Source organism: Aspergillus steynii (genome assembly GCF_002849105.1).
Source record: "Aspergillus steynii IBT 23096 chromosome Unknown P170scaffold_1, whole genome shotgun sequence".
NCBI lineage: Eukaryota > Fungi > Ascomycota > Eurotiomycetes > Eurotiales > Aspergillaceae > Aspergillus > Aspergillus steynii.
The window spans coordinates 5885858-5899453 of record NW_020194398.1 but is presented as its reverse complement, the minus strand read 5'-3'; the positions used below and the strand labels follow the sequence as shown (position 1 = coordinate 5899453).

General features: G+C 50.2%; 5 protein-coding genes across 5 annotated transcripts; 2 read left to right on the top strand and 3 right to left on the bottom strand.

Moving 5' to 3' along the window:
* Positions 1-40: 40 nt before the first annotated feature.
* On the bottom strand, positions 41-1276 carry P170DRAFT_433152 (Aldo/keto reductase). The gene has a single exon (XM_024848414.1). The coding sequence runs from the start codon at positions 1262-1264 to the stop codon at positions 524-526; it is 741 nt and encodes a 246-aa protein (XP_024710949.1). The 5' UTR covers positions 1265-1276; the 3' UTR covers positions 41-523.
* Positions 1277-2544: 1268 nt separating this feature from the next.
* On the bottom strand, positions 2545-3287 carry P170DRAFT_422176 (BTB/POZ domain-containing protein; the record flags this gene model as incomplete). The annotated part of the gene is made up of 2 exons (XM_024847421.1): positions 2545-3205; positions 3265-3287. The coding sequence occupies 2 exons, from the start codon at positions 3285-3287 to the stop codon at positions 2545-2547; spliced, it is 684 nt and encodes a 227-aa protein (XP_024710948.1).
* A 952-nt stretch (positions 3288-4239) lies between these two features.
* On the top strand, positions 4240-5757 carry P170DRAFT_443390 (pyridoxal phosphate-dependent decarboxylase family protein; the record flags this gene model as incomplete). Its single annotated transcript, XM_024850542.1, has 1 exon — positions 4240-5757. The coding sequence occupies one exon, from the start codon at positions 4240-4242 to the stop codon at positions 5755-5757; it is 1518 nt and encodes a 505-aa protein (XP_024710947.1).
* Positions 5758-5868: 111 nt separating this feature from the next.
* Positions 5869-7994, bottom strand: P170DRAFT_343991 (putative Kelch repeats protein; the record flags this gene model as incomplete). Its single annotated transcript, XM_024843438.1, has 3 exons — positions 5869-7293; positions 7350-7495; positions 7550-7994. 3 exons carry the CDS (start codon positions 7992-7994, stop codon positions 5869-5871), a joined length of 2016 nt encoding a protein of 671 aa, XP_024710946.1.
* Positions 7995-8553: 559 nt separating this feature from the next.
* Positions 8554-13576, top strand: P170DRAFT_375541 (RecQ family helicase MusN). Its single transcript, XM_024845323.1, has 4 exons — positions 8554-9055; positions 9119-12717; positions 12776-12854; positions 12909-13576. The coding sequence occupies exons 1-4, from the start codon at positions 8635-8637 to the stop codon at positions 13433-13435; spliced, it is 4626 nt and encodes a 1541-aa protein (XP_024710945.1). The 5' UTR covers positions 8554-8634; the 3' UTR covers positions 13436-13576.
* The last annotated feature ends 20 nt before the right edge of the window (positions 13577-13596 follow it).

The window sequence follows — 13596 nt, the reverse complement described above, 5'->3', positions numbered from 1 at the left end:
TCTTATCCTTGTCTCTTCCCGACCATCCTGGCTTCTCACTTCTCTCCGAAATTCACATACTCATCTAAGTCATTTTCCCAGGGGACATGGTATGGCTATAGCATCTGCATCTGGTGAAGGCCGGTGATGAGACTAGCCTCACTGTATGTTTGAGTTCATTCACGGATAATATATAAGTCGACTACTCAATTCCTATAGTGTGTCTACGTCCAGAGGATCTCATCGCTCATTCCGACGATCTGACGATCTCCAACAATTTCGATCGATGCAATGACACCGTCCAGCGCAGCCTTCTCCGCAGCCGAAAGCTCTATAACGCCACAGTTTTCCTCCACTCGCAGAGCAGCCGTGGCTCCCGGGATAGGAATAATGTTACCACAGTTGCCCTGGTTTGAGTGCGAGCGGATCCAGGCAAGAGCCAACTGTGCCGGTGTGACGCCACGCTCTTTGGCAATGATCTTGACCGTATCGACCAGTTCGAGATTCTTATCGAAATTCTATCTCTTCATTAGTTCTTTCTGCGTTAGGTTGAACTGAGAGCTATAGAAGATCGACATACCTCTGGCTGAAATCTGCCAAACATATGCCGCACGTCGCCCTTGGGAATATCCTCCAGCTTAGTGACCTGTCCCGTCAGGAACCCATAGCCCAGTGGAGCGTATGTAAGAATCGTCATGCCATGCTGCTTGCATGCTTCCGCCACGCCGTTGGTGAGCATCTCAGTGCTCCACAGTGAAAACTCGACCTCAACAAAGCTGATCTGGCACACGGCAGCTGCACGATGAAGCGACTTAGCCCCGACTTCAGACAGGCCCACGGCATCGATCTTATCCTCCTCCACGAGCTCCTTTAGGGCGCCCACGGTCTCCTCGACCGGCACCTCCTTGTCTATACGCGCCGGGCCAAAGACGTTGATTTTCTTGAACTCGCCCAGGATGGTCTGGCACTCTTCGTAGCTGGCGCGCACCCCTGCCCGGGTTGTCTGCGGCTTAAAGCTGACCGGGTCGAAACAGGCGCGGATGAAAAGTTGGATCTTGGGTGCGTCCTCGGGATACTTCTCAAAGTATCGGCGCAGCAGCCACAGCCCAGCCGTGGGAGGCTCCGGGTCCATGCCATACATAGAGGAGCTGGACCAAATGGTGGCGCCGCCCGCAATGGCAGCTTTCATGGCGGCAAAGGCTTGCTCATCGGGGGTAACCTTGGGGCGCCATGTCATGCCCAAGAGGCCGAAGCCGGTCGGAGGAAGGGTTTGGGAGACAGCCATATTGTCTATGCTAAACCTGATTTCACTTTGTATGGCCTTTGAATGCAGGAGCACTTGACCACCTCACAGTAGCACCCAGCGGCCATGTTTATAGAGCCACCAGGCACCAGGCAGGTTGGACCGGATTTAAGCTCGGGGTTACTCGTAGTCCGTGGGCGTTCTCCGGATAGAACCTTTGGCTTGTATTGGAATGCTGTTGGGCCCGAGTAACTAGGGCCCGGATATAGTAGGGCCGACTAATACAGCGTTCAGGCTGTGGCTGTGGCGCTTCCAAGAAAAAGCGCACCCCAGCTGCTTGGCAATCACAGCCCAGTATGTTGAATATACTAGATCGGTAACTATGCCCACTCCTGAGATTGTCAATCCAGTCCAGCAGATTGAGTTATCAGTCTCTCTTTCTGGTTTAAGCGCTCTATGCAATGAATGAATGGCAAGTAGTAATAAATAACACCTTGGAACAGCCCTTCCTCCGTTTCTGGGAGAAAACCAGGTCAAACGTAGGCGTGACCAACACTACCTATCCCTATCTATGTTCCACGGTGTCGATGACTCCATCCTTCGTCTATGCCGGTGCTGGAGTAGCCTCCCTCAGTCATATGCTCTCCAATGGCGATCGACTCTTTTTGGCCGAGTGGAAAACTCGATAGCATTAAATAGATCACAATGAATCCGGAAGGGTTTTCCTAGCTCATCATTTATCCCCTGCAATACTGGTATCTTCGATACCTAGTGATTTACTAGGGTTGCTGGGTATTTGAAGGAGCGGATTTCTGTTGACATATAAGATATTGCAAGGACTACCCATTGCCCAGCTTGGGCTTTTGGTCTAGTGGCAATATCAGGAACATGCTTACAATTTCACATAGCAAGATAGCATGTGGGAAACCCAAATGTGCACAGTAGTGAACCACGAGAGGTAAGCTTAGCGCCGGGCGTCTTTAGACAACATATATAATGATCCCAATGGTTGTTGCACTTGAGCATTTACAAGCTATCTCTAGAAGTAGTGGTATTCTCGAGCGAATGACCTAATCAGCAATTTGCAATCTACGACGAATGTAAAGTTTTAATGATAAGCACTGTTATCCAAGGAGTAAACAAGCAGGGAACTGATGACATAGAGAGGAGATTCACAAAAAAGAAACAACAAAAAAGAAAAACAAAATAGAAAATAAAGATAAGCAAGCTGTAAGTGAATTTAGCGGGCTTATTACCAACTGCCGGCAATAGCTCAAGACTATCCTGAGAGACATGATGCTGCAAACGAGGTCTTTTGACTTTTAGTAGTAGGGATAATCACTTGCTGGACGCACGGAAGCCATCATAAGAGAACCTAAGACGGGATGTTCAAGTAGAAGATCGTTGAAGAGGGGCTGCTGACGTAGTACATCCAGTCTCCATGATGAAAAATGTGCGAACCAGTGGAGAAGCCGATCATCCGGCTTGATATTACTGAAGGCCATATGTAACAGAGCAATCAAAGCCTGCGGAGGGCTGAGTCCTTGCACTATACATGAACACCAACGCGTGAGTTCCTCATGTGCGGCTTGTTTTAGATCTGGGATCAAGTATACCTCCCCAAATATGTAAAGCTGCAGGTGAGTCATGACTGGGTGGTTCTTCATCTCCTCGGCAAGCTCGCTCAAGTTGTTGGCTTTCTCTTCTTGTCTGGTGTCCATAGAATCCTGCCGTGCATCTGCCCCGAGTTCTTGTTTGCTAAGCAATGGATAATTTCCAGAGTACATCCATTCAACGGCCCGCGCCAGTGTAGCATGAGTGGTGTCCGTGCAGGTATATACCCCCTCTTGAGACTCCAAGAAGCCTCTCGACAGAGCTGAGTATATGACCTTGCATTTCGACTCCAAGAGAGCTTTATGAACGTAGAAGGGTTGATTGGAATCGGATGAACGAAGTTGAACCAGTGCACCGGAATAGAGGAATCTAAGGGGAAGAGTTAGCTTTAGTTCATAAAAAATATCCACAGCCTCGAAGAAACTTACTCGGAAAGAGGCTGTTCTGCCATGATTGATTTGGCACGAGATCTCGTGAGTACAAGTGGTCTGTTTGTTGTGCGTGTTTGAGGAAGGCTTGGTTAGAGTGGAAGGCCTGTAGGCACTGAAACTCTGCTCAAGTAGTTGGAGATAGCGGGGATGGATTGAGCAAACAAGACGAGAACGTGAGGGGGCTTATATGTAGCGACGGTTGGAAGGCACACTAGTAGGGCTGTGATTTACTCATAGATCTGATATTGGAACCTCCCCTTAGATAGAGGAGGTTTCCGGGAGGTTTAGTGCTCATTCCGTCTCTGCCTGTTAATCACAAGGATAATTTGATTTATTCCCGCATTCATGAAACTATTTTTGGGATGTCTGACCGCATGGAAAGGCCTGTCTTGATCGTAATTATGCTATTCTCGAAAAACCCCGGACATCAAAGAATTCATGATGGATATTGGACAGTGGATCATAAGAAGAGAAATACAGAACTTCTGCGAAGAGGCTAGTAAGCTATCCAAATATTTTATTAATCCTTGAACATACTTTACTTCTTACTATTTAAACACAGCACGTTTGTAAGCAGCGAAATGAAGGTTTGAATGTTTAAGACATGCCCATTTAATGGCCAGTTTAGGGCTCTGGATTTTAGTCATTGTCTTTACCCTGCACTCCCTCTCGGAACACGACATCAACCTTCAACTTCCAGTACCCCACACCGAAAGTGAATGGCGGAAATCCCGTCTTATCTATGAGCTGCCTCACGGATTCAGCTAGTCCATCCGAGATCCAACAACTAAAAGATCGTCCATGATTCTGCGGGCCAACTAATTAGTGACTACAAGTTCTGAGTCACTATCGAGGCAACACCCATTGCGTATCTTTAATAAACCACCGATTCTTCCGACTTGAAGCCATAAATTTCACCTCTGCTCTTTATTCTTCTTTACAATTCTTCCTCCCCCAAATCGCATCCCAACAATGGAGTTCAAAAGCACCCAAGAGATATCCCTGGAGCAAGTTCAACGGGAGTTGTGGGAGATCGCGCAAAGCCCGTGGAAGACCGGCGTCTTACCAAATCCCGAGATCCTGTCTCGCGCGAGAGATTCACTCCCACGCTCTCTACCATCAGATGGCATCGGGTTCGACTCGGCCCAAAAGCACATTTTGGATGACATCGTCCCGGCATTCAACGGCAGCAGCATCAGCCCTAATTACTACGGTTTCGTCACCGGTGGCACCACACCGGCCGCCTTGTTCGCAGACAATATCGTGTCTGCCTACGACCAGAACGTACAGGTTCACCTGACTGAGCATTCGATTGCCACGGACGTGGAATCCAGCGCCTTGGGTCTGCTCGTTGATCTCTTTCGACTGGATCGGAGCGAATGGCATAATGGCACGTTCACCACTGGAGCCACGGCAGCTAATTTGCTTGGATTAGCCTGTGGGCGGGAGTTTGCCGTTCGAGCCGCTGCAAGCAGGAAAGGAGTTTCCAAAGACAGCGTCGGAGAATGGGGTCTGTTCGAAGTCATGCTTGCCTCGGGCCTGTCCGGTTTGCAGGTTTTGACGACGCTTCCTCACTCGTCGATCGGCAAATCAGCGGGGATCCTGGGGTTCGGCCGCGCCAATGTGGTCAGTGTCTGTCAGGAGGGCAGCACCAACCCTCTTGAATTCGACCTCGAGAAGCTCGAACGCGAGTTATCAAGACCAGACAAAGCAAGCATTGTCGCTGTCTCCAGTGGAGAAGTGAACACCGGCCGCTTCGCGACCGCAGGGAGAAGCAAGATGCAGGAACTCCGCAACTTATGCGACAAGTACGGTGCCTGGCTACATGTCGACGGGGCCTTTGGATTATTTGCTCGTGTTTTGAATGATAGTCCCGAGTTTGCGTCCGTCCGGGCGGGCTCTGATGGGCTAGAACTGGCGGATTCTATCACTGGTGACGGACATAAACTGCTCAATGTTCCCTACGACTGCGGCTTCTTTCTCACGCGCCATCGCAACGAGGCAGCCAACGTGTTTACCAATCCAAATGCGGCATACCTGACTGGAGGAGCCGGTGCGTCCTCGATTCCATCCCCTTTGAACATTGGAATAGAGAATTCGAGAAGGTTCAGAGCTTTGCCTGTGTATGCGACGCTTCTGTCCTACGGTGCGGCGGGCTATCGCACTGTGCTCGAGAAGCAGATTCGACTGGCGAGAAGGTTGTCGGCGTGGCTTTCCGACCACACGGCGTATAATATACTCCCCGAGTCAAGCAGCAAGGAGGCGCAGCTGGATCAAACATTCATGATTGTGTTGTTCAGCGCAAAGCAGGATGACCTGAACAAGAACCTTGCTGCAAGAATAAATGCGACTTCGAAAATGTTTGTGTCCGGGACGTCCTGGCAGAGAAGACCGGCTTGTCGAATCGCCATTTCGAACTGGCGAGCTGATGAAGAGCGAGATTTTGAACTTGTGACTAGTGTTTTGGATGAAGTGGCCAGACAAGTATAAGTGGCCGAGACAAACGTTGGTCATTTTTAGCATCTTATCGCATCAATATATTCACATTCAATCATGTCTTAGCTTTATTTATATATTTTGTTTAGTAAATACGGAAAGCTTTTATCGGCGTCTTCCAGCACCGCCAACGTTCTCAGATCGGTCAGCAATACTGACCACTTCGCCGATTCCTGACGCTTCTTGCTCATCTTCCAGAGCCATGATCTCTTCTCTGCTATCCCACCATCTCTCCTCGGCAATGTTGAACGCATCCTTGCGCAGCTCCTTGATATTCTTTTCCGCCGCCAGACCCTTCTCCTTGAGAGTCTCGAGCAAAATCTTCTGCCATTCCTCGGAGGTCCGGCTGAAGAATTCACGCAAGCTCTCGAAAGGTCGGGGAAGAGGCCGACTATCTTGCACAGAGGGTTCACCTTCCGGCTCTTCCACCTCGAGCTGCTCCATCTCTTGAGTGACCGATGGCACAGTGACTTCCGTAGGGGCAGGAGAAGCATGGTCCACAGACATGATATCTTCTTCCTCTTCTTCGTCATCCTCCTCGTCATCATCATCCATCTCGTCGTCGCTCTCAGCCTCGTTGAGCAGATGCCAGTTCTCGGGCTCGTTGTAGAAGACCTCCTTCACGCCGTCGAGCTTGACCAAGTCGATGGAGTACATGTCGTTGAAGGTAAACTCCCGATCGCCATTCTCGAACGTCCCGCCAAAGATAAACAGGGTGTCGTCTTGAACCGCCAAATGAGCGTTAAACCGACGGTGAGGCATCTCAAAGCGTACGAGAGACGGTTTCTCCGGCTGCGCAGGCTCTTCTTCTTGCTTTGGAGTGTTCAGTTCCATTTCATCGTCATCCTGGCTGTTAATGCCACCCTTAGCTTCCAAAGCTTTCAGGTTCTGCAGTAGTTCTTCTTCGTCGGCCTTGCTACGGTCCCGGGACTTGGCCGCCTGATTGGCAAGCTGCTTCTTGCCCGGAGCTCGTGGGCGACGGAGGGTCATTGGGAAAAAGCGATTCCGGTCGGTGTTCCAGGCAAAAAGAGTATCGAAGAACTCGCTGTCAATACCCTCCTCGCTTAGCTCAACGTCATGAACACCACCGAACATGATACCTCGACCCTTGTGATAAGCCATGGTAGCACCGGCGCGAGGCGGATTCGGGGAGTTTGCGGGCTTCTTGCGGCGTTCCCAGCGAACGGTGGGCGCAGCAGTGGCGGGCGCATCGGACTCTGGGGGCGTGATACGGAGGAACCAGGTATCTTGATGGACCATAGGCTTCATCGTCACCCGCTGGGGTCCACCCTTCGAAGGCTTGCCTCCAATTCCAGTCGTCGCCTTGACGCGGGAATAGCCGCCGTAAATGGTTGCACCTGCGTCGTTGGGCAGGAAAGAGAAAGAAGACCGAGGTTCCGGCTTCTGAGCTGCCGTGGACAGGGCAGGGTTGAACCAGGTGTACCGGGAGCAATCGTAGATCCACAGGTCCTGGAGATACTTGGTCTGCTGCGAGGTATCTTGGAAACCGCCAAAGAGGATAATGTAGTTCTACATCACTGTGAGGACTTTGAATGAATAATAAGCAATGGGATTTAGGCTCGTACCTTGTAGTAGGTCATCCGGTGACCACTCCTGGCCGGAGGACCCTTTCCTTTCGTCTCAATGCGAGTCCACTCCCTCGTCGAGGGGTCAAGATGCCAGAAATCGTTGTAGTGATAGAAGGTACCTTGCTTAGGCGAAGAAAACTCTCCTACACAGTACATCAGTCACCACGAATCCATAATATCAATAAGATTATCCTTACCTCCAAACAGATAAATACCCCCGGTATTCCCTCCACGGCACCAAGCATGTCCACTCCGAGGCAGGGGACTGTTCGGACTCGTGACCTCCCTCCATTCACCTCGATCAATCAAGTAAACAAACAGGTTGTTGAAGAACGAAGCCAAGTTGCCATCGAAGTACTCGCCTCCGAAGATCAACAGTTCATTCCGATTCGACGGAGACGCTAGCACCGTTGCGGAGGTTCGAGGAGACGGCGGTCCTGATACAACCTCCGTGACTTTGAGGAACTTGGCCTGTTCTTCGGCATACTGCGCCAGGATGGCGTCTAGATCCGCCTCTTCCACATCGCTGTCTGCATCTCTTCCCTTGGTCTTGGACTTCTTCTCCCCCTTTGCGGCCTTCTTGGACTGTTTGGCAGCCACTCGGTCCTTGTGCTCAGCGGACTTCTTGTTCTTCTTGCCCATGTTGGGATGTTTCTTTTGGCCTTGTTTTTGTTTCTTGGTCTGTTTTACACCTCTCTCTCTGGAGGATTCAAATTGATATGATTCGTATTCGATGCGTGGTGGAGTCTCCGCCAATATCAGGTCTACTGGATATCGCGGGGTCAAAGTAAAAAAAAAAAAAAAAAAAAAAAAAAAAAAAAAAAAAAAAAAGGGATCCCCTCGTTTATTTACGTGTGTAATCTGATTACCCGTATCACATACCGCTGCAGGTAAATATGCTTGATCTTGTGTTGCTACTTTGAGAAAACAAGGAAACCAACCGAAGATTAAATGTATAAAAAACGAAAGATAAACTCGGAAACTTGAATGATGATAACAATGGCAGTTTCTTTTCAGAGACCTATTCAAAAAGCTATAAGACGTGCACGATATTGTGTATGGTAGATGTGTAACATGCCGTACTGCGACGTCCCCCGTGCTTGGCGGGGCTCACCGCCCACCTGACGACGCGCAGGGACGCGTTCCCGTTGAGGAAATCCACTTGGAGCCGCCGATGGATCAATCGTTCGCTCTTGCTGCCCAGCAACTACGGCACAAACGACGCTACGAATGCCTTGTTTTGAGTCCGTCTGCCAGATCATGAAAACTAAACCACGGCTCTATGACTAGACACAATTTGGAGGTCCATCTCAAATGGCTTTTAGATCAAGGCCCCTCACTCTATCCGTCTCTATCGCCGTCTGCGCGCGTCCCTAACGATCTCTCCGCCAGCCAGCGTCTTGCTGGAAACCCGTCCGTTCCAACGCCGAACGTATCGGTCGCTCAAATTGCAGCGGGGGCCTCAGACGACACGCAGTCCGTCCAGGATACCTTCGTGGACGATGATTTGGAAGCCGGCGCGGGGACCGAACCGGATATAAACATGGCGCGATTACTTTTTGCTCCGGACTCTTCGAAGAAACCTCGTTTGCTCAGTCACTCCAAAGACCCGATTTCCGGACTACCAAAAACGCCCAATGGCCGTTCCTCTCTCGACACGCCGAAATCTAGTCGCAAGGTTTTGCCGCAAACATCAGCCAAAGGTAATTTGCATCGACTGCACTCTTTCCATTGGTGGGAAACTAATAACAGTTGAATTCGAAAAGGCAGTCAAAGCGCGCGCCCTTCAACTATTCATGATCCCCATCCGCCAGTGGCTACGCCTTTACGTGCGAAATCGCCCTTCGACGACTTCGATTCCCCATTTCTTGATATCGATACCATCGACTTGACCGGCGACTTCGACCAGAAGAAATCAGGAGCGGCAGATGAATTCGGAGAATCTCGACGTGTATGGACTGAGGATGCTGCTTTTCGCGCGGATCCCGCGGAGAAGCGAGGCAAGAAGCGAAAGAGCGATGAGTACACCTCCGATCTCCGGTCACCAAGAAAAAATATTCCGAAAGTGCGATCGCCTTTGAAGACGGTGAACGACGTTCCTTCGCATTCCAACTCAACGCGAACCGTTAAGAGCCCACTTTCGCGTCCAGTCAAAGATAATCTCAGCTCTCCCTCGAAACGACCTACAAACGAGCCTCTGCGATCTCAAGGCAACCTTTCAAAAGAAGTAATTGCGGATTCGGACGAAGATGACGAAAACCTCTTTGATGACTGGGATTGTGATGATGAATACCTCCCTGCCACTAGCGAGGCCTTGTACCCAATCCTCCCTCAAGAAGATGATATCGAGGAGGTTGATGTCAGCAAGAAACCCGTAAAGCAGCCAATCCCTAAATCTCCGGCGAAGCCTGTGGACACTAGTGCGCGCTCGAGTAGCGAAGGGCTTCAGAGTTTTGGGAGACCATCGGATGTGCCTTCCTCCAGTCTACCGGGCCCTCAACCCAAAAATGAGGACGTCGCCAAGTTTTTGGCTTCCTCTGCGGATGTACTGGACCAACAAATTTCCTCTCTTAGGAGCACCCTCACACGAAATGCGGAACTTGTCTACGAGCAGGCAATGAGGGGCGAGCTCGCACCTGGTTTGATCGCCGAAAACAAAAGCATCACCGATCGGATCGAGGCGATTGAGTCGTTGAAGAAGCAGAAGGCAGCGTACGACGCCAATGAAACAAAAAGAAAGGATCTCAAGAAGACCCTTATGCAAGTGATATCGCAAGGTGGCAGCCCGGAGTCGTTGCCACAGGAACTCAAACAAAGCCGGGAAATCACTTCCCGACTTGAACAGATAGAAACACATATACAAGGCCTCCTTTCGCGCGCCGGTGATCTACCAGACCAGTCCGTGTCAAGCAATGGTGTTGCCCAGCATGACTTAGATCAGAGAAACCCATCCCCCCTGAAGACCAAGCCTTCTGGCATTGGGGAGAGCATCGGACCTAGGCACTCAGCGTCTGCTGGCAGCTCGCTGTTTCGGCCTTCTGGTGCATCTGCCTTTAATTACGATAGGTCGCGAAGCGAAATCTCAGCACCTTCCGTCAGTGCACCCAAAAGGGCTGCCAACGGAAGCTCAGGTCTGGGTGTTTTTGACTACGACGAGCCAATGATGGACGATGATGATGCTACTTTCACTAGGACAATGGGATCGCCGATCTTTCAAAATGGGATTGCCGACGAATTCGACTTGGACGCCGACGATGAAGACATGCTAGAGGCTGCAGGTTATCTGGAAGACAATCATCCATTTCCTTCTCACTGTCATGAACCCCCTTCTCGGAAAGTTTTCGCTGAAACTTCTGCAAACGTCCCTCGCCTTCCGTCTCCTCAAAAGCCGCAAAGCCAGACTGCGTTATGGGACCAGCACTCGTGGTCTAAGGATGTAAAGAAGATGCTGAAGGACCGGTTCCACCTACGTGGTTTTCGACTCAACCAGCTCGAGGCTATAGACGCAACTTTAAGTGGCAAAGACGTATTTGTTCTTATGCCCACCGGTGGAGGGAAATCCTTGTGCTACCAGCTTCCCTCTGTTGTGACCAGTGGTTTCACCAAGGGAGTGACACTAGTGGTTTCCCCATTGCTAAGTCTAATGCAGGATCAAGTCACTCATTTGCATCGAAACGAAATTAAAGCATTCGTGATGAATGGAGAAACCCCAGCCGATGAGCGAAAATGGATCATGAGCACCTTGTCTGGTCCACGACCGGACAAAGACATTGAATTGTTGTACATTACGCCGGAAATGCTGAGCAAGAACCAAATCCTAATTCGGATTCTGGGGCGAATCAACGATGCACAGAAACTTGCGCGAATCGTCGTTGACGAGGCACATTGCGTCAGTCAATGGGGCCACGATTTTCGACCTGACTACAAGGAATTGGGAGAGCTTCGAAGCCACTTACCCGGTGTGCCAATGATGGCGTTGACTGCCACTGCCACGGAAAATGTCAAAGTGGACGTGATCCACAATCTCAAGATGGAAGGGTGTGAGATATTCACGCAGAGCTTCAACAGACCAAACCTGACGTACGAGGTTCTGCCAAAGAAAAAGGGGGCAAGTCTCTTGGAAAGCATCGCGGATACCATCAAAACATCCTATCGCAATAAGTGTGGGATCGTGTATTGTCTCTCACGCGATTCTTGTGAGAAAGTCGCAGGTGCTCTGCGAGATGATCATGGGATCAAAGCCGAGCATTATCACGCGGGCCTTAAAACCAACGAGCGCACCGTGGTACAGCAACGTTGGCAATGTGGACAAACCCATGTCATTGTCGCAACTATTGCTTTCGGCATGGGGATTGACAAACCGGATGTGCGATTCGTGATCCATCATAGTCTTCCGAAAAGCTTAGAGGGCTACTACCAAGAAACTGGTCGCGCTGGTCGAGATGGCAAGCGTTCTGGCTGCTATCTATTCTACTCCTACGGAGACGTTCATCCTATTACTCGGATGATCGATGGGGGTGATGGGAGCAAGCAGCAGAAAGACCGACAGCGCCAGATGTTGCACAATGTTGTCCAATACTGCGAGAACAAGTGCGACTGCCGAAGAGTGCAAATCCTGGCCTATTTCAACGAGTATTTTCGTCCAGAGGATTGCAATGCCTCTTGTGACAACTGCAAGTCAGATTCCGTGTTTCAACTTCGTGACTTCTCTCAACATGCTGCTTCTGCAATCAAGGTTGTCAGGCACTTTGAGAGAATCAACGAAAACGTGACCATGTCGTACTGTGTCAATATCTTCCGTGGCAGCGTGAAAAAGTTTCGGTCTCCTCAACACAGGGAGGCTCCAGGCTATGGAGATGGGTCCTCCTTGGAGATGGGAGAAGCCGAGCGACTGTTTCACCGTCTTCTCGGCGAAGGGGCTTTACATGAAGAGAATGTGGTCAACGGAAGCAAGTTCGCTGTCCAGTATATCAAGCCAGGACGACGTGCTGCTGAATTTGCGAGTGGTCGCCGTAAGTTACAGCTCCATGTCAAGGTTGCATCAAATGGAAAGGGGAAGAAACCTCGCGGTGACTCAGGGAGGGACTACTACCCTCAATCCACCAATATCTCATCGCCTGTACAAGGGGCCAATCGGCGGGATCTTAACCGCTTTCGATTTGACAACTCGGACGGCGATGATTCTGATGACGGTCGGGATAGCGACGGTTTTGAATCTACTCGGGTCGCTGGAAAACCGTCACGGAGCAAAAGGCATACGCCAGGCCCACCGATCACCCAGGATCATAGGTTCGAACAACTCGATCCCCTCCACAAGGCGGTTGCAGAAGATTTCATGGTCTATGCCAAAAACCATTGTCAGGATGTGAGTAGAAACCAATACGCACCACCGTATTTCAACAGATTACTGACATTTGATTCAGCTGGTACTCAAAAAGGGCCTCCGCAACCAGCCTTTTACCGATGGTATTCTTCGCGAAATGGTTATTGTATTCCCTCAAAGTAAGTATCGCTGCGTTGATTTGATCACTATCAATCGTACTAAGACATAAGCAGATCTGTCGGAGCTTGCTGCGATTCCCGGTATTGATCCGGACAAAGTAAATCGATACGGCGCCCAGATATTGAAGCTCGTGCGAGACACGCAACGTCGCTATACAGAATTGCGAAAAGAGCGCGATGATGCAGATGGCGTTGTTCCTGATCCCAACCATCACAATGTCATCAACCTCAGCAGCGACAGCGAAGAATACAATGATGGGGATCTTTTGGATCAGGCCTCGAACCTGGACATAAATGAAAATGTCTCCAGCCGATTCTTTATCACGCAGCCAGTCCCCAGCAATGACTCCGACGATGAACAGGATCGACCTTCAACTTCGAATGGGTTCAGGGGTCGGAAGCGCCAAGCTAGCAAACGGCCTCGACGCAAAACTCCTACAACATCTCGATCTGGACCAAGGACCTCGAGAACCAGAAAGAAGGCCAGTACTGGCCGCTCCGAGAGCCGTCCGTACTCTCGGAAGGGCCCGTCGAAAGCGAAGGAGCCGACGGCCTCCCGAATAGGGATGATGCCTATCTAAAACCTTTTTTTTCCACTTACATTGAGCAAGTACATTATGTCTGGACGAGGATTTGGGTGTTATATGGAGTCGACACATAGCATTATTATTGGATGATTGAATTGCATTAGCGGGCGAATTGACGGAATTCTCGTTCGGCGGCATAGGTCTTTGTTGAAATA

Excerpts from the sequence above, each read along its gene's own strand:
- P170DRAFT_433152 (XM_024848414.1), bottom strand. The coding sequence starts at position 1,264 with ATGGCTGTCTCCCAAACCCTTCCTCCGACCGGCTTCGGCCTCTTGGGC.
- P170DRAFT_375541 (XM_024845323.1), top strand. The coding sequence starts at position 8,635 with ATGACTAGACACAATTTGGAGGTCCATCTCAAATGGCTTTTAGATCAA. Across the intron at positions 9,056-9,118 it reads GCCGCAAACATCAGCCAAAG|GCAGTCAAAGCGCGCGCCCT; the intron begins GTAATTTGCATC and ends GAATTCGAAAAG. Across the intron at positions 12,855-12,908 it reads GGTTATTGTATTCCCTCAAA|ATCTGTCGGAGCTTGCTGCG; the intron begins GTAAGTATCGCT and ends AGACATAAGCAG.